Below are 20,914 nucleotides of genomic sequence, written 5' to 3' on the forward strand. Positions count from 1 at the left end.
CAAATTAAGATATTTTTGATGAAATCTGATGGCTCAGTGAGGCCATTTGTTCATTTACACTTTCAATGCCCAGAAAGGTACTAAAAACATATTTAAATCAGTTCATGTGACTACAGTGGTTCAACCTTAATATTATAAAGTGACGAGAATACTTTTTGTGCGCCAAAAAAAAAAAAAAGCAACTTTATTCAACAGTATCTAGTGATAGGTGATTTCAAAACACTGCTTCATGAAGCTTCGAATCTTTTGTTTCGAATCAGTGGTTCGGATCACGTTACAAACTGCCAAAGTCACATGAACTATTGAAATTTTGAAACGCTTATGACATAACGAAGCCTCGTTTACTGAAATCACGTGACTTTGGTGCTCTGAACCACTGATTTGAAACAAAAGATTCGTAAAGCTTCGAAGCTTTTTTTTGCTGCACAAAAAGTATTCTTGCCACTTTATAATATTGAGGTTGAACCATTGTAGTCAAATGAACTGATTTAAATATGTCTGTAGTACCTTTCTGGGCATTGAAAAAGGAAATGATCTTGCTGGCAATAGAGGCCTCACTGAGCCATCGGATTTTATCAAAAATATCTTAATTTGTGCTCCGAAGATGAACGAAGTTCTTACAGGTGTAGAACGACATGAGGGTGAGTAATTAATAACTGAATTTTCATTTTTTTTGGGTGAACTAACCCTTTAAGGTTTCCTTCCTTAATGTCATGTGAAAATTACAGGTTTTTAAGTGTTTTCACAAAATGTGAATTAACCCGTTGATGTGCATGTCCATACCATACATACACTATACATTATTAGATATGTTAACACCTAAATATGCAAGTATGTTTATACCTGAGGCAAGTGCAGGTTTATATAAAGTTTACATGTAGGCTAATGTTTACTGATTTAGCATCCAAAACGTTTGTGTTAAAATTTACGTGTTTTTTTTTTTTTTTTTTTTTTTAAATACCAACTCTAGATTATGCATTACGTTGAGAACGAATGCATAAAATGAGTGGTGAATCTCTATAATTGGCTTTAAATAATGTAATATTATCAAGGTTTGTGTTGACGTTGTTAGAATTGTACTCGTACTAAAGTAATTTAACTTTTTTTTTTTTTCTAAAAAAATCTAAGCCTACGTGTTATTAAATCCCTCATATATATATATATATATATATATATATATATATATATATATATATATATATATATATATATATATATATATATATATATATATATCATTCATCTATTGTTTAAGCTGTGAAAGAAGCGAACACCGTTTCAGTTTGAGTTTTAACACTCCATGGTTAATATGGGCGACCACACGAGGGCGCACTTGGATGATAAACAAAAGCCCTTGCGGGAGGCTGTAAACACTCTTTCAAGACTTGTTTGTCTTCACCGTTATGTCACTGTAATTGCTTGCATTTTTTATCAGGTGAAAATATGGAAAAGAACACTAGAAATCAACATTTTATGTGAATTCTTCTGTGAATTTATGTGAATTTCCTCAGCTTAAAGGAGTCAAAGGTCACGTTTTATGTTAAGAGGAAATCAAACGATCAGAATTATTAATGCTTTATACTTTATTTACTTGTTTTAGGTGTTTAAGCAATATTTTTCTGAAGTAGTTTTCTCAAACTGTGATTTTCCTTGTAGTAAATAAATACCTTTCTTGTATATTCCTTGTCCTCTTCAGTTTCTTTCTCATGAGTGCTTAAATATTAATACTCTGTGTGAACATACACATATGGATGAGGCGGAGAGATTTTGTACAGCTGAATGGTGGGTTGAATGATATTTCGGTGACAATCATTTGCTAAGCAAGGTGTGTCAGAGTGCATGTGCCGTCTCTTTTGTGTTTTCTAACAAAAGCCGCCCAGCTGGCTTCCTCTGCCTTCCTTACCTTGTTCTTTCTGCTTTTATCTGTTTTAGCAAATTTTAGGCAATTTCTACATCTTTTGAATTTTGGTTTTTCATTTACTATATGCGTGTAACATTGCTAATCTTAAAAGAGAATTGGTTAAGGGATATTTTGATATGTTTTTAGAGAAATTGGAAACCAAACACAAAGATGTCCACCTTTTTAAGCATATTTCTCATCTTTTTGAATTTTATAGGGTTTATATCTCTCTGCAAGTGTGTGTGTGTGTGTGTGTACCTGGATGTATGTTTGTGTGTTTGTGGTGTGGGTGCACTAGCTTCTGTGTGTGTGAGTGTTTTATGGTCCTGGCTGATTAAGCTTGGCACTGTCAGGAGTGGGTTTGTGTGTGTAATTAATGATGTGTCTCCTGCTCTCTCCCATGGTAAAGGCTAATAGGATTTCCCAGCCCCAGGCTACAGCGAGGAGAGGCTGGGCGCGTGAGGAAGTGTGCGGGAGAGTAGAGGGGAGGCAGATTGCGAGAGGTGATAGGAGAGGTGACAACGCAGGAGGTTTGAGCAGGTGGAGGTGAGAGGTTACAGAGGATTCTGGATGGTCGGGCTGTGCTTGAGAGGAGAATTTGGGCTGCTGTGGGAAAATTAGAATTTGTTAAAAGTGTAAAACCTCTGGAGAAAGAAACTGGTGAAAAAAAGAAAAATGTCATTTAAAATTGGTTAGATTTAAATCATAATAAATTATTTTTAATGTATTAAAATATTTATATTCATATTTATTTATAATATTTATTTATTAAATATATATTTATTAAAAATATAATTTATTGTAGGTTTTTTGTCTTTATTAAAGATAGATACAGCTAGAATAGATCAAATGTTACTAACCACATTAAACCATGTAATATTGCAATTGCATGTACTATATGCATAAAAATAAAATAAAAAAAATGTCGTTTTGAGTTATTTTCTAGGAAAATGTATTAATTTATTTAATATGAAGTATGTTTTATATATTTTTTTAATGTATTATAATATTTACAAATGTTTTGAAAATGAGAAATATAGTTTATTAAACTATTTTATTTCTTTATTAAAATAGATCAAACATAACTAGCAATTTAAAACACCATAGAACACTTTAATTTTGCTGTCGGATGTGCTATATGCATTATTATTTTAATATATTCAAATATTTACAAATATTTTGAAAATAAGAAATATAATTTATTAAAAATATTTTTAATTTTATTTTTATTAAATCAGCCATTTAAAACACTAAGCATTTTATATCACTATTGCATGCACTGTAGGCACAGAAAAAAAACATTCTACCAAATAGGTTGATAATGTGCAAATGGGACTTGTATTTTGAGCTAAACTAAAAATACACAAGAAAAAAAAAAAACTAATGTAATTTTCCATCTGAAACAGAAAATCCACAATCAATAGTTGATTGACACAAATTAGCTTGAAGCAAAAACAACTTTTTAATTGTTCAGTTTCCTCCTAGTATATTCAAGTTTTCTCATATAAAACTGTATGATTAGCTTGAATGTTTGACCTTCGAAGAGGGAGGAAGGCTGAAGAGAGATAGAGTAAGCAAACCAAAATAAGGAGGGATGCTGAGAGGCTGTGTAGTGAGAAAGACTTTCTAGGGTGTTCCTGTGCAGTGCGGATGATTGTGTGCCCGGTGGAGGGGGGCATTGTGGGATAGCATGGGACGGAGAACGGGAGGGAGAGAGGTGTGAGAGAACGAGCAGGTGATTTATAACAACAACAGAAGGCTTCTCTTCCCTCCACCACCTCCTCTTCCCTCTCACTGAAGCAAAACGGGGAAATCCATTACAAAAAGGCTCGTGTGATAATGGACTTTGCTCTGTGTGTGTGTGTGTGTGTGTGTGTAGGACCAAGACAACAGATATATTTAGGTAATAAAACTATAAAGATTTTTTTGAGATATACAAGTGTGCCCGTGAAGCTCTTGGTCAAAGCATGGCTCCGGTCCGTAAGTGTATGTGTATACAGACACATTTTCAGTCCCATGAGCTCCTCGCCTTCTCTTCCTCACCTCCCTGAGATAAAGACCTCTATTCTACCTCGCAGAACGAGGGATGGTGCTTGCAGACTCCAGGGAGCAAACAGAGGAGGAGGAGAAGTAAATAATAGAGGGATATGGCAGGCAGTAATACTATGGTGGCACTGAAGACCACGTTCTCCACGGCAGGAGGGGCTGCATGCGGGATGTAGCCCGGCTCAGAGTCTCCCTCTGGGGGAGGAGACGGGTTGGAAGAGCCCGTGCCTGCTCCTCTCACATTACCCCTTATGTTAAAACCAGTCAGGGGGAAAATTGGGGCCTGCGTGGTCCTCCGCAGGCCCACCTGAGCCCACTGAGACAAGGAATGGGAAAGGAGGGGGGACCTGCAAGTCTCTAAATGCATGAGTAATAAGAGTCATAACCTTGAAAACATGTTGGGCATGAAAGCAAATACATGTGAAATGAACGTTAGAATGCGATGGCTGTCGACTCCTACGTATTTGTAGACATTTCTATAAATCCATTCAAACTTTAAATGTGATTATTAATTTATATTAGAAATCATATGTTGTATCCCCACGTTATACCTATAAAGCACGCTAAGAATTTATGCAGCATATATATTAGAAAAATGTCTCATTCAGGGCCATCAACAAAATTCCAGGTCGTCCCCCGACCTGATGCCGGTCCTAGTCTCAACAGCTAAGATGTTGTGGTGGTGGTTTTGTTTTGTTTGGTAGTTGTTGTTTGGTTGGCTGTGAGATTTATTTTAGTTTGTTGTTTTGTTTATGACTTTTTGTTTAGTGTTGTAGTGTTTTTGTTTTGTTTGGTTCTTTGGTGTTTTGTTTAGTGACGACTTTGGTGATTTGTTTTTTGTTGTTTCGTTTAATTTATTGAATGATGTTCTGAAAGACTTTGTAGTACTGAATCACTTTTAACATTGAAATAAATATTTTTTTTTTCTTGAGATTATTTAAAAACATTTATACTCTTTCTTTGTGGTTATACAAATGCACAGATTAAACAAATATCTTTTTAAAAATGTATTTTATTAAAAGTAAAAACCCCTAACCCCTAACAATAACAACTTATTTGGTTTATAAATAATAGTGAAATAATCTGCATATTCTATTACTACTTATATGAAAACTACATTCTATTCTTGTTTTATACAAGTTCCCCCTGTGGTGGAAATCAAGTTTTTTTATGTTGTTTATATGTCTATGTGGTGTTTTTAATATGCTTTAAGACAAACTATGTGCAAATTCATAAGTCAACACACCATTGCTGAGTATTTTCTCTTTAAAACGGCAGTGAACAAACAGTCTCAAAAACACGGTTTGAAATCGCTGGTGTTTCTGACATCACAAACTACCTTGTAACCAATTACAATCGTGCGATCGTCAACTAGTGAACTGGTGCTAATTTGCATATTCATAGAAATGCGTATACTAAATGATGCAAGGGTGTAGTTACATTTAAGCTATTTTAAGGCATGAAGAATTTTTTTCAAGGAAAAAATGTTTAAATGTCATTTTGGTGATCAAAAATGACTTTTAAGGGATAAAATTATTGATTACAGGGGGACTTTAAGAAATTATACCCCCATTTTTGACTACGTTGAATCCTTTAAGCCTAAATACTATAATGCCGGTTTCTACATTTCTCTCTAGTGTCAAAACTAGTTAATTGAATTCCAACAAAATTATTATGCCCCCTATTTCCAGGTGACATTTGTCTAGACAATTGTTTTTCTTCACTAGCCCATCAGATGGCGCCTGCTTTCAGTCTGGAGGCTGCTCATGGTGCAGTGGTAAGTCACAGATGTTGCTTGTCCCGTTCTTTTGTTTTCCCCCCATTGAGAAGAGAGACCTCAGCTGTTAAAGAAGATTCTTCATTATGGCTTCAATGTTCTTTTGAAAATCATTTCCATTAAAACATTTTTTTTTTTTTTTTCAAAGGAAGGTACTAAAGCGAAGGTTAAATGAAGTTGAACAACGCACAGGCTCGTCAGGCATTTCTGAGAGCTTCTCAATGACAGATCACTGTGTAGGCAAAGGCCTCTATCCAGAAGACGGGGGATGGGGGAGCGTTTTGGGTAAGGCAGATGTCTCCATGTATTGCAGGTGCATATGTTTGTTTTTAAGTGTGAAGACTTTAAAATAAGGATAAGACAAAATATCCATAGTTGTTACTAATTTTGTCCTTTTTTGTAGTTGTGACTTCCTGTTGTGTGATGTCGCAAAAACCAATGGTGATGTCATGGAACGTAAGTTAATTTGAATTGAAATGTCTCAAACTATTACTGAAAAACTACTTACTGAAACAACCAACAGTGCATTTTTACATCCAGCTTCAAGAGGTTCTCAGCGCTGACCAATTTTATTGTTTCAAACCCTTAATCATTTACATTTCACAGTCAATCTAATGTTTAGTTATCCATTCTTTGCTGTATGAGGGTCATTTTAACCCTTTAGACTTTACCATAGATTTACAGTGACTTAACATCAACTTTTTGGTTATAGAAGTTCAGTTGTTGGTGTGAAAATGGTGACCTTTGGGTTCTGTAATAGTTCTGTATCAAGTAAAAAAATACACTAATAAATGCTGGGTTAAAAACAACCCAAGTTAGGTTGAAAATGGACAAACCCAACAATTGGGTTGTTTTGTGGGGTTGCCCAACCTGCTGGGTAATTTCATTTAAACCAACTATTATTTAAAAATGACTATATGGCTGGCTTAAAATGAACCCAAAATAAGCTGGAAATTAAAAATCAGGTAATTACTAGAGGCAACAAAAATATTTAAAAGGTGAACATTTAATAATAAGCAATTTAATAAATGTTTATCATTTAATTGTTATTCTTTAAACTTAATAAATGTTAATTTATTAAACATATTAATAAATGTTAATTTACAACATACTTTGGGTTCATTTTAAGCAAGCAATACAGTAATTTTTAAACAATAGTTGAGTTAAATAAAACGACCCAGCAGGTTGGGCAAACATTTAACCCAATCGCTGGGTTTGTCCATTTTCAACCCAACTTGGGTTGTTTTTAACCCACCATTTTTTGAGTGTAGCATGTGTTGTATTATTTGATTCAGTGAACCTGAATGTCCAATTACGTATCAAAATCAGATATGCGATTAGTGCAAAGCGTGTTTTGGCAGCCATAGATTCATCAGAACACAGGTATACTGAGTGTTCATCAAAATGTTTAATGAACCAATTCATCGGTTAATGAATGAACCAAATATGTTACAAATGGACCAGTTTTAAGACAGAAAAGAAAACATTTGAACAAATTGAGCCTCAGTATCTCAAAAAAGGAAGAAACTAAAGCCAAAGTGAGGATGAAAATGGATTTACCTTTAAGTACTAGCTCACTTCTGACCATCAAATGCAGTTTGACAACTTTTGCTAATATGTAAGTCAAAGTAGTAGAAAACCCCTTGGACGAACATCTGGTATTGTCGTAGTTGAACTCAGGAAACCATAACAACGGAATCAAACCAATGTGATTGGTCAAGATGACCACTGACAATACACATCCTTTGACAGTAGAAACTAAACTGGGAGAGGGTACTCATTTGCGCTTGATGTCTTTCCACCTCTCAGGATTCTGGTCCAAATATTGGTTTGCGCTGATCCATGAACAGCCAATAAGCCCTCCCTCAGAAACCTAGAGCACTAAGGTGATCATTCTCCCTCTGTGTCCATAGTTCAGAGTCTTATCCCAGACCACCTCTCTGTTCTACCAAACAGTGTTCTCCCCCATCTCTTGACCAGGATGGGACATGGGGCCGCTGTAACTGGTGGTGTTGGCCAGGGGGAAGGGTGGACTCGGACCCCCTGCAAAGCCACCCTCCCCCTGTGGATTGGGATGGAGAGGTCCGGTCATGCCTGGCTCGGGACTGGGGGTGTCTGCGTGGGAGATCATGTCCGTGAACCTTTGGTCGTCTGAGGGGTGGTGAGCAGAGACCGGGCCGCCCTCCAGGGCTCCTGAACCTGAGCCTAGGAGGTAAGGGGACTCAGCGGGAGACTGTGCCTGCGAGGAAGGAGGTCCGTGAGGGAAGAAATCGTAGTTGACCACAGGGCCGTAGTAATCACCTTGGTATTCTGTGGAGAAAAAAAAAAAGAGATCATTCAGTAACTGCTTCTGATATTATAAAAAAAAAAAAAAAAAGATGGCTTTTTTGAGTTGATGACTAAATGACTTGACATTTAATTAACTCACAAGAAGTAATACTTTTATCTGATGCTCAATTTCATCTGTTTTTCTCTTTTTCTGAGAGGATGTGTAAGAAAAGTTTGGCTATGGCCAAAAGATTAACAAAGACAATGCTTTAATGAATGAAAATACTATAATGAAAGGTGAGGAAAGAAGATGTAAATAAACATGGAAATCGTAGGAGAGCTCAGAGGCATGTTTCTTCATCTTTCCTTGCATATCCATCCTCTCGCTCAGTCATACCTTTGCGATTGGCCTATATAATTAGTGCTACAGAAAGTCATTAACATTCCTCCCCAATTCCATTATTTTTTTCCTGCAGTTGTGATACTTTAATGTGCTAATCAATCATCAAAAGACGTTTTACTATAAAGAAACGCCACTTGCTCGCTGAGTGATAGATAGTCGAATCATCAATGCCAGACCTCCAGAGATCAGTATGTCTATCTGTTCCCATGTTTGGAAAGCTTTTGCTTTGGAAATGTATGCTTTGTTTGAGGGATTTGAAACGTGCAGTTTTCCAATTAATTCTAGAATGGTTGGTGACCTAATTCTGATTGTATGGCTATGTCGAAAACACAGCCTTGCACCTTTGCCAAATACCTGTTAGCATATCAGATACCAGCTATGTGAGTGTGCATGTGCAAATCCGATCAAAAAGACCAAGCTGGAATGTCGCACAAAAGGTAACGCACACAATTTATGGTTTTCAGGATCCTTTCCATCTGATTTCTCTGTATTCGTGAATAGGACCCAATGCACTATTCTACAATGAACACCAGTGCAATCCTCATTTTTTTTATATTATGCTCTGATGTTTAAAAGACGACAACAACAACAACAAAAACATGGCTGTTGGATTCGGTGTTAAAGCTCTGAGGAACAATGGGTGATGCTGAAGCATCTTGGTAGAGAAGCTGCGTGTAAGAGTCTTTGTGCTTTCAAGGCAAGAGAAAAGCCCTGAAGTTACAGCGAACATGTTTGAGGGACAGAACATGTTATTGTGTGTAAATGTGTATTGACAGAACATTCTTTGCATTTATGTACCTCCATAGTAACTGTATCCTCCCGGGCCCATTATGTCAGGGTCCTCTAGTCTTCCTCCAAGTGGCCTCATTCTTCGAGGTCCTCTGAAGAAAGCGTGTCGTCGAGCACCAAGAGCGCTGAGCTGCTTCATCCTCCGTTCTTTAGACCGCCGATTTTGAAACCACACCTACAGGGCAAAGCCACAATTATAAATGTGTAATTACCTCACAGAGGTACGTGATCTTCCTCGCATAATTGTACATTGCCCATTCCTCTGATTTATGCACTTAGAAAATGGTTAACATATAAGAAAACTGTTTGTCCAGGTGCATTGTGAGTAATCATACCATGGACAACAACTAAACTAAACTAATTCATCATAACTAGTCTTATGTTGGACTTTCTTTGTTCTGTGAAACCTAAAGACAGATATTCTGAAGAACAGATTTGTCCATACAATGAAAGTCAAGGGGTCCAAACAACTAAACAATTTGACTTTCGTTGTTTAGACAAATACATTTTTTGAACATTTTCTTTTGTCATCCGCAGAACAAAGAATGTGGTATTTCCATTTTGAGTGAACTGTACCTTTAACGGTCATATTTTTTCCAGCCATTGCAGAAGGAAAACTACATACAAGACTCTACATACAGGGTCTAAAAGACAGTTATGTACTAGCAACAATCCTGTTGATTTAATGGCATTAGCAACACATCTGCTTGAAGAAACGCATAAACAACTTAATGATTTAAATGAACACAGAAAATATTTTAGATTAACACTGAACATTTAACATTTACTAAGCTTTGAAAAGTCATTATATAAATAATAATGTGACCAAACGAACCAAATACCAAAGAGAACGAATGAAGAGAGTTACCAAAGTTAGCCTCTGTATTATGACCACGATGATTTCCCATCAAAACTAATGATGTCAGCAGAACAGGCACACATAGACAAATATTCTCTAGTTTTCATGTTTATCTTACAGCTCAGCCTATTAATTAAAGAACCAACCAACACATGATAATTTATCCGGCCGAACTTGTTAAATAAGTCTTGTCAGACCTAAAATGCTACTGAACTGCAATGCAATAGATAACCAAGACTTATTTTCCTGTGAAAAATTAATATGCTGAGATGATTTCACCGGCCCCTCATCATTGTGCACGCACGCACATAATTTCTGAGACGCTGCGGTGCTGACAACTATCGTTTGATCACGGTGCCGCCAGCTCATTACAAATAGACTTGATATAACAGCGTGTGACAGATACAATATCAGACTCATCACTGTCGAACATTGTTTCAATCTTTTAGTAAAACCAAAGCAATCTGATGTACCACTGTGCTGGTGGAACTCAGATATTAACTTTTAGTCTAAAGAATCACAACCATATGCTTCAACAAACACCACGAGGTCCGTTTTTCACACCGTTGTCATATAAACTGCTTGCGCAGGAACAAAGAGTAGAGAATGATATGAAAATGTCTGGCATAAGGTGACATTGTTATGCATGATGGTTCAATGTAACACATTCATGCCTGAATCTGCATTGCCACTGCATAATATATGCTAACAACAGTTAGTCTGCTCTGGAGGCACAATCCTGCCATGTACGAAAGAGAAAAGGGGAGAGAGACTATATTGAGAGTGTTAGAGAGACAAAACATGTTCTCTACCTAAAACCACTTAAGCATTCCTCTCCATGCTCAGCAAAGGCAACACCTGCTTATTGAGAACAATCGGCTAACTGTTTGGTACATTTTTATGGAAATGTTTTGCCTCCTCCTGAGTGAGCGTTGCTTAGGGATTACACACACATGCTGCTGAACCGGCATGGCTCTGGAGGGCTCCCTGCGCAGAGCGCAATCCACATTTAACACATAACAAATGAACAGGGACGTGTGGCAAAGGCCGTCTCCATTTTGGCTCTGAAACAAAGCACTGAGCCTTGCTGGGATTCAGAGAGGGTTGCGATTTCTTGATGATGACAGTGACGCATGAAGATGAGCTGTGAGTGGATAACTTTAGTCATCAGAGATCAAGAATCAAGTTCCTTTCTATACTAAACTGGTGGTAATCGAACAAAGGTGTAGGTATTTTTATATGGACCTGGCAATGTGCTCTTGTCTTTATTGTTAATAAATCCCTGCTCTGTATTTTCATTAAATTTATAATCATCACGTCATCCTTTCCACAAAGCTCCTAAATTGTAATCGATATTTTTAGAATATATCTAAATATGTTTCAGGAATAAATACTTTTGACATTTTTCACTGAAAAATTATGGAAAACTCTTTCTCACTAATGGTGTTGATCTTTACTTGGACTTTAGCATAGCTGTGTTTGTCAAACAACACCTCTCCAATTAAATTTCACCTCATAAATTTATAAACAGAAAGTTTTTAAATTTAGTAAGAACAGTTGGCTGTATTTGCTGTCAGAAGAGCTTTGTTTCACAGTCATTTTTTTCTCAGCAGGAACTGACAAGCCTATCATGTAGCTGACATTAACTTGCTTTTTTTGATCACAGCCTACTACCTGATATAAATCCATTAACGATTTTAATTAACTGTTTTACAACTGTGAAAATTCCGACCTATAATTGTATTTTTGTCATATTTTATGTATACTAGAAGCCTACGCTACAAATATGACAAACCAATTATTTGCATATAGAACTTATTAACTGTTTTACTATTAATAGGTGTGCAATAAAAATTATTAACTGTTATACTGTGTACAATTGTATAAAATAAACTCCGACATGCAATCATCATCCTGCACTTCCAGGAGAAGTTTAAAGTGTCCTAAAATGTTGTTTCACTTTATTTTGTATGGTTTGTCAGTGAGATATTATGTTTAAAATGTCAACCTTGTCAAACCATGACTTTGTACAGTATACAACTGATTATTGAAATGATTTCTGAAAACTTTGTAGAAATATCATTATTATTAGGCTATTATTATTATTTTGTATAAATGTAGGCTACTTGTAGTGTCATGACCTTGAGCTCTAGGTCAGTATGGCTAAATAAACTTTAAGAACAGCCATATCCTAACCATATCCCAGTAGTTCTCAATCCCGATGGGGAACAACTGTCATTTCCTAACCTGACACAAGTTATCATTTTAATGTAGCTCGAGGTGACATGTTTAAAATCTTAAAGAAATGTCTTATAAAATTTCTTTTCAGAATGGATAGGGCCAATAAATATTAATAAATAAATCCAAGTGTTTTCTTACCTGTATGACTCGCATGTTGAGGCCTGTCTCCTGCGCGAGCTGCTCGCGGATGTGTCGCGTGGGCTTCGGCGTAGCCACGAACGCGGCTTTCAGAGTCTCGAGCTGTTTGGCCTTGATGGTGGTGCGCGGGCCCCGTCGCTTCGTGCACGAGTTTTGCTCCTCGTTCTCGTTGTTGTTAGTGTCCTTATCTGAAGATGTCGAATTGTCCGTCTCCTTCGTGTCGTCCTGGATCGGATCCGGAAGATCAGGCGATAAACTCCGGTCCGTACACGATGACACTTAAGTATGTTAAAGGACCAATGAGGGACATATTAGACTCATTGCGATTTTTTTTTACCCTAATGATCACTATAATACACGATCACTATCCTCTTGAGATAACAGTAGAATATGAAATCGTTCTTATAATGTGATTTGTGATCATATTAATGGATGTTAAATCATAGGCTATCATCTGAATCAGCTTTTGTTGTATTTGATATAGAACGTCAATTTAACACATTAAAAAAAAACTACAAATATCATGGCTGTCCAGACATGCGGGGTTGTAGGCCTACTTTCTTTCAGGACACAAAGATTACACAAAATGGCACTAATTTGACTCATGTATAAAGTTTTTAGCAGTAGCAGTAAGGTTATATAGGTAAATGTTTGGTTAATGTTACGTTAAAACTGAATGTGTGCTTCACGCAAGACCATCAAATATTGAGGCCTTCAGAGAAAAAAAAATGAAACAAAGAAAACAAGCAGAGGTCTACACGTGAATCAGTTCTGCAAAATATCGGAGGAATTAAGTCTGGTTGTCTCTTGGGACAGGCTGCTGTGCTTGATAACAGCTTGTCATTGTCTGAGGAACGGGGATATACGACTACAGACGTTTATCTGACAAGAACGCATGGACTGAGGAGAATGAGTTATGGACACTTCTCCATAGGTGGACAACAACAAACCAAAAGAGTCCTCAACTTGCAATGGATTGACAGAATCATATTCGCGGACATGGACTATCATGAAATCATTTTACTATAGGCCTGTTCGATTTCTACTTTTATTTACATTTTGTTTCAAAAAATCTAAAATAAGTTGTTCTAAAAAAGTAAAAGCCAACACAATTTTGCTTAAATATAACACGATATTTGCAACACAATAACCGATTTATTATCCTTGTTGTGGCCTTGGATGGATGTATTCTTATCTTACAAATATGCAATAAGTCATTCAAAATAAGGATTAGTGTAAAAATAGCACGCCACCAATTTCAAAAGACCATTTGCTGCATTAATGAATCTGAGTGTTGTACGTCCCTTTTAAATCGACTGGACGAAGCACTCAGTCGCTGTTAAATTAATTGGACTAGCACTGACCCACAAGTGGAGGCGATAATAATGTCATCTGTGTGTTGGGAAACAAACAGCCTGTCCGTGATTCTGAACACTCGCGAGCATCACAGTCATGGGGACACGAGTAAATAGTGAACTAACACACCTCTGAATTGGGCTGATCGTTTTCTTTCAATGGATTTTAACATTTGAATACAGCACACGGGCTCTGTTAATGTGCATTTACATCTTAGAAACAATAGAAAGATACGTACGGTACGTTAGAAAATATATACTAACTAGATGACAAACAAACACAAATTTAAATGTTAATAAAAATGGAAATTTTAATGGAAAACGAATGCGTTTCTCTGCAACAGATTCGTCTTAAGAAATTTGACAAATAAATAAATAAAAATAAAGTCTATACAATTTTGCACAAAAAAAAAAAAAAAAAAAAAAAAAAAAAAACTTGATGAATAATGTCATGTGGTGTAACCATCACGTAAAATATTTGTAAATATCGTTCTTGGACACGTGTTCGCTATTTTCATATTAGGTAGTTAATTTTTTTAACTTTTTCATTTTTACATTAATTTTTAACGTCTTAAAACTTGAAATTTATATTTGTAATGACTTTGACAGTTGTTATGGTCTAAAGGTGTCCTCTCAGTTTTCACATCACATGACAACAAAATGGCTTCCTCCATGATGGTTATGCCATATTGACATTGATAGCTAGGCTACTATTAATCATCTTTTCTTTTTTTTAAGTAACTGCTTAACTGATTAATAATAATAATAATAATAATAATAATAGGGGGGGAAAACGTAGCCTAGTACTTAAACCAAACTTTTCTTTCAGATAATTTAGTCTTACACCACCTCGGCATTTTTACTTTAAATATCTAAATTATTAGTTGAAACTGAAACTGTTTAAAGTAATCAAGTCATTTATATGAATTGCCATTTTAATGCAATTTGAATAACCCAATGAAAAAGAGCGACACGTCATAATTCAAACAACTGAGTCAGACTCTTTCAGAGAGATGGAAATGTTCTCTCTCTTTCTCTCTCTCTCTCTCTCTCTCTCTCTCTCACTCACTCACACACACACACACACACACACACACACACACGTGTACAGCTCTATTCGTCTCTCTCACCTGAGTTTAAATTGACCTCTTTGATAGCGCTCGCGCTCAGGTAGTCCTCTTTACACACAAATTTGTTTTCGTCGATGACGTAGAGCTCCTCGCCCGTGGACAGCTGTTTGTTGCACACCATGCACGTGAAACAGTTCAGATGGAACACCTTGCTGCGCGCTCTTCTCACGAGGTCGCTGGGCGAAATTCCCTGCAAGCAGCCCGCACATTTCGTACCAAAACGTCTGTAAGGAGACATACAGAAGGAAAAAACTAAACAATATTTTAAAAGAAGCGAATTACCGTAGCATATTAAACCTAATGATCAACACAAAAAAGGTTACGCAATGGATATTGATGATATTAGCTACTGCTACTACTACATACTGTGCCAATAATTGTTTATTTATTTTGAGACTCCACCGGGAGCTTTTTAATGACCTTACTGCAACTTATTTAAAGTATAATTGTGCATTATGTGTAATATTGTCTACATTGTGCGTGTGTTTTGTGAATTGAACTGTCATATGCGATTAAAATAACAAATAACGCACTATTTCACTCATTGTATCAGCTATAAGGCATAGTAATTTGAAAATTAAATCATAAAATAATAATATAAAATATTACTATTGTGTATACTTCAACACAATAATTTCAAGTCACTGCTGTGCATCAAATTATCTATATTTTTGATTTAGCGTTTTAATAAACCAACTCTGAATATTTCTAAAGGAATTTGGCAGTAAGCTTAAGATAAAGTCGACATGCATATGAAGTGATATTATGGGATTAAGCAAGATAACAAAGCCAAATTCTATATATTAGGAAATATAATTTCCTTGGCATGAGTGTGAGTTGTTTTTAAAATGAAAGCGAGACAACAGCGTATTTATTTACACATCTACGAATAGGTATATAACCTGATCTTCTTTTATTTATTCATTCAGCCCATGAAATGAGAGATAATCCGCCAATTACATGTTTCTTGTTCTTTTCTGAATTGTTAATCTGCGCCAACGCCGTTCTCATCGAAAAGGAGGCAGAAATAATTTAGCCTAGAGAACGTTCAGTTTGTTCAATTCATATTTCAATGACAACGAGACGGGAAAGACCAGGTATACAGGCCGGTCGAGCGCACTACTCCCTTCTGTTTCTCCCCTCGGGTTTATTTTAACACTAATGCACTAAATCTTCTCCCATTTGTTATGGTATCGAGTCGCTCTCGCGCTTTTCAAATGCATCTCTCCCAGTGAAAGGCCATAACACTACTTACACAACAAATGGACGCATTACGGGTGATTACTGTTTCGCCCCACTAATGGCTCCACATTCAAGCGCCGAGCTGGATGGGCCCCATAGAACGTGATGGTCAAGGCCGTTTGGGATAACAATGGCACATATGAAAGCTTAAACACTGGATGACATTAAATAGCTCAGGGAAATGTAAACTAGAAGAAACCTGACACAACTCATTTAGCGAAATTAATGACTAATAAAAATAAACAAGCGGCCTGTTCTGAGAATACAATATCATTACAGGTATACGCAATACAGGTGTTTTGAAACTGTTAGGAATTTAGTGCTTATTATATGATTTAATTCACGTTTGGTTAACTATTTATAATTTGTCAACGAGGCGAATTAAATATTAATTAGAACGTTTCATAATTATTAACGAACTATTTAAATGATCTTGGCTATTTTTACTATACAATTTGGAGTGTATTTGAATTTAAATGACTGCATCTCCTATATATATATATATATATATATATATATATATATATATATATATATATATATATATATATATATATATATATATATTAAAATATATAGGCCTATATATATTTTCGTTTCTGGATAAATATATAAAGCGTTCTGTTTTATGAGTATTCAAATTAAAGCTCCATCAAATGCATATAATAATAATAATAATAATAATAATAATAACGTGTTATCGCGAAGAGATATTTTTCTCCACAATCATGATGTGCACAAATGTCTTCAAGAGGAAAGCGTGTGAATACAACAAGCAATGAATGGCTCATCAATCAAAAGCTATTAATGAACGACGGAGGATCAAAGGTTTAACAGTACATTACACATTTTAGGCAGGTTAATCCACAAATTGAGACTCATCCACATAAGAGGAAAACAAGGGTAGGTAAATCCTACATGACACATTCTTCAAATGAGGATTAGTCCAGAAGTTTGACGAGGTGAGGCAGCCCGAATGCAAGCAGCTGCAGATCTTACCTGAAAAAGTCAATTTTGCAATAGAGCTTTCCGTCCCTTGAGAAACATTTCTCGGTCAGGTTGCAGTTACACTCGCAGCACTGGACACACTTGGCGTGCCATGCACGGTCGAGAACATTTAAGAGGAACCGATCCAGAATGGGCCTCTCGCAGCCCGCGCAGTGCACCATCATTCCGCCCTGGAGGGGACCGAGAGCCGACCTTCCCAAACGGGCACCGCGCCTCGGATTGGGGCCACACGAATCGGTGCGGAGCAACGTCTTGGCTTCTTGGAGAGGGAGGCTACAGCAGAGCAAATGTTCCGTCTTGAGAAAGAGTCTCCACCACCACGCCTAGAGGTAAACACTCCCGACGTGATTGTTATGCATTATACCTGTCGGCATCCAGAAATCCACTGAATCAAAAATACATAAATATATTCGTTGCAGAGAGTTTGTTAACAAAAAGGCTTCTCCAAGTTTTCCTCTTGTTTTGGGGTTCTTGATCCACCTGCTTGTGTCCACTCACCTCACTGACACTTTTTACATCACTCTGTTCCAGTTCGCGGGAGCCTCTCGCATCCGTATTCAGATTTGATGACGTTTTTTCTTGTACTTACGCCGCGGTGGCCAATCACGGACAAGTTGCCATGGCAACGGGTTTAAATATTGGCACTCTCAGATTGCCTCCGAAGGTCTACCTTAGGTTTGGTAAAACGTCTATAAAGGCTGATGGTAGTAAAGCTAATTATTTCGTCGACGTGCTGTTTTTTTTCCCCCTTCTTTTTCTTTTTCTACCGAATTTGCAACTTGGACTCTACTACTGAAATCAGAAAAAAAAGTGCACTTGTATTTAGTTAGACGCCTTGCGTTTTGGCCTCACTACCTAGACCTGGATCCTGGACAGCACATTTGGACTGGAAGACGCTGCTCGATTTCTTTATAGACTTTTGAAATTAATTTTAAGACGAAAATGACTTTTTTTCTGTGTAATTAGTGCAGGATTTCAGAGTGAAAATCTAGTGGCAATGGCTATACCAGAAGGTAATAAAGAAATGGTTGGAAACGTAGACATTTATAGACACTATTTAAATTTGCACGTCTTTTGCACGATGTCTAAAGAAAATAAGTGTAGAAAATCCAAATAGCCATCACTGCGTCTTAATTCTGAAGGAGTGATCTGTGCGCGCGGTGGGGGATCCCGTTCTTTTCTCATGCATAAAGCTATTTACAGGGAAATGCACTGGATTAAGATACTGGCTCGCATCAATAGCGAGTACCGGATCGCCCAGCAGTTTGACAAAGTAGCCACAAATCGAAGGGATTTTAAATATTTACCCAGGTAATCATTTTGTTAGCTGTGGAAATGCAAACATTACACTCTAGTTTATTCTGCTGAATTAGAGACTGCATTTCAATAATGACTCTATATACTATTGTTTAAATTTAAACTTTTTATTATTTTTATATATTTATTTTTACAGGTTAGGTATTCTGTTGCGTATGTTCCCATGAATTTCCTAAGACATTATATATTTGAATTCGTCAATTAAAATAAAATAATTAAAATTGCTGCACTTTTTTTTAAAATTGTTATTGTTAACCAATGGTATTTTTAACCACATTTCCCTATACATTAGCATTACATATTGTGCGGCATTTTGTCAGAGAGTGCTGTGTTTTCACGGTTTCTGAAAGCCACAGGCATGTGTGATCACTGGAATAAATCCGGATCAGGCCACCCGTGGTCTGTCTACCTGCTTCCCTCTCTCCATGTAAACAATAGGACATAGTTTACAGTTGTGTTAGTGTATGGGATTAGAAAGCGAACGCAAACACCGTAACCAAAGCTATGCCCATTGTTACACAGAATTTATGCCAGGGACTATGTAAAACAACAAAACATAACACTAATAATAATACTAAAAATTATAAATGTTAAATATTCTATCTATCTATCTATCTATCTATCTATCTATCTATCTATCTATCTATCTATCTATCTATCTATCTATCTATCCCCTAAAATTAATAATCCTTTTACAACATGCAGGGCTTAAGCAGTGACTAAATAGCATTTGGTAATATTTGGAGTCAGGGGATGCCGGTGGGCTGCATGCTGGAGAAAAGGAGAGCCAAGGGCGAGTTTCGGGACCCCCGCTGTTCTTGGCAGGCAACAACGGCAGCGAGTTTGGCTTCGTTTACATTTCTAATCCCTTCGCGATGCACGCTATTTATTTTCTCACTAAGTATTGTTTTGTTGACTTCCCATTTAAGAAATCCTCAGTTTTCCCCCTGACGTTACCCTCCGCGAATAAGCAAATATGAGTGAAATGCACGCCTGGGCTACTTCCAGTCATTTGCATATTTTTAAATAGCTAAATGCTAAAATTAAAGGTGCCATCTGTTTACAATCGCCCTGACAGAAGAGCCATTAACAGGCTGGCCTAACCTTGTCGAGTCTTTTTGGTTAAATAGCGAATCAGCCCACAGCTTGTGCGTACACACACATATGCAGCCAAAACTATGTGAATGTGGAAGTATAGAAGCGCAGCACCTCATTAAAATCTGATTTTAAGCGACTCAGACCCTTCTCAGTCTCAAATTACTTTGTTTTAATGCGTTATCTTTTGATGCATGGGAAAGCTAACATTTGGGACTGGAAACGGGTTATTGAGAGTCTATTCTTCTACGTCTAATCAATAGGCCACAGTGCTGTGAGGCACTAGAAAGGGACTGAAGTCTGCTATACAAACAAACGGGAACACGAAGAGCCACCTGTGCAGGCTGAGGAACTGTCCAAGGTGCTGAAAACAGCGGGAGGGATTTGAGCTCTGAGTGACTAATGCATCCAGTCAGTGTGTGAATTATACAATGACTTTCAGGAGGGTTAGATATCATAAAAGTATTTTGACATTTTAAAGGGTTTTTAGACGCCTGCTTAATTTATTAAAAGTAAATGTAATTTTCGGAGCGAAACGATTAGGCTGTAATACAGTAGCACAGTTAGCACCGCTAGCACTAGCACTGAGCGAAGTTTTATTATTATTATTATTTGCGATATATGTTTTTCCACCACCCTTTGTTTACTTCCGCATATTGTTTGTAGAAAATATATTTGACTCATTGATCATTACATCATTATTATGGCATGATACGAACATAAGTAGCCTATAATTATCAAATACTAGCTAGGCTACTACTTATTAACTAGCCACTCACCTAAACAAGTCCAGATTGTCCTCTTTAAGATACACTAACTCCTTGATAATTCAACACCAGCCGTTTAATTGGTGAATTAAGGAAAAATAGTGGTAACACTTTACAATAAGTTTCATTAGTTAAACATTAGTTAATATATTAACTAACACGAACTAACCATAAGCAATACATTTGTTTGTTACTGTATTTACTAATCTTCGTTAACATTAGTTAATGAAAATACAGCTGTTCATTGTGTATGTTAGTTCACAGTGCATTAACTAATGTTAACAAGATATTAATAATGTATTAAATGTTGAAATTAACATTAACAAAGATTAATAAATGCTGTATAAGTGCAGTTCATTATTAGTTCATGTTAACTAATGTTATTGTAAAGTGTTACCAGTTATTATGGATTATTCACTGATTTGATAGTGATTCTTATATTTACTTCTCTCTTTCTTAATCATGTTCAACTTTCTTTATATCACATAACATAGTGTCATCATAATTACATTATTATAAGAATAATTATTCTGAACATTAAAATAATAAATGAAATATTTATGTTATGTCCAAAAACCT

The 20,914-nt window shown here is 36.4% G+C and overlaps 1 protein-coding gene across 1 annotated transcript; it reads right to left on the reverse strand.

Moving 5' to 3' along the window:
• Positions 1 to 7,109: 7,109 nt before the first annotated feature.
• Positions 7,110 to 18,173, reverse strand: lhx5 (LIM homeobox 5). The gene is made up of 5 exons (XM_048166915.1): positions 17,148 to 18,173; positions 14,907 to 15,130; positions 12,422 to 12,699; positions 9,193 to 9,358; positions 7,110 to 8,033 (listed from the first exon to the last, which is right to left on the reverse strand). Exons 1-5 carry the CDS (start codon positions 17,318 to 17,320, stop codon positions 7,669 to 7,671), a joined length of 1,206 nt encoding a protein of 401 aa, XP_048022872.1. The 5' UTR covers positions 17,321 to 18,173; the 3' UTR covers positions 7,110 to 7,668.
• Positions 18,174 to 20,914: the final 2,741 nt, after the last annotated feature.

This window comes from Megalobrama amblycephala, linkage group LG18 (assembly GCF_018812025.1).
Source record: "Megalobrama amblycephala isolate DHTTF-2021 linkage group LG18, ASM1881202v1, whole genome shotgun sequence".
Lineage (NCBI taxonomy): Eukaryota > Metazoa > Chordata > Actinopteri > Cypriniformes > Xenocyprididae > Megalobrama > Megalobrama amblycephala.

Coding starts and splice junctions, on each gene's coding strand:
- lhx5 (XM_048166915.1), bottom strand. CDS start 17,320: ATGATGGTGCACTGCGCGGGCTGCGAGAGGCCCATTCTGGATCGGTTC. Junction 15,131..17,147: donor TGCAAAATTGACTTTTTCAG/GTAAGATCTGCA, acceptor GTCTCCTTACAG/ACGTTTTGGTACGAAATGTG. Junction 8,034..9,192: donor AGGATACAGTTACTATGGAG/GTACATAAATGC, acceptor TTTTCTCCACAG/AATACCAAGGTGATTACTAC.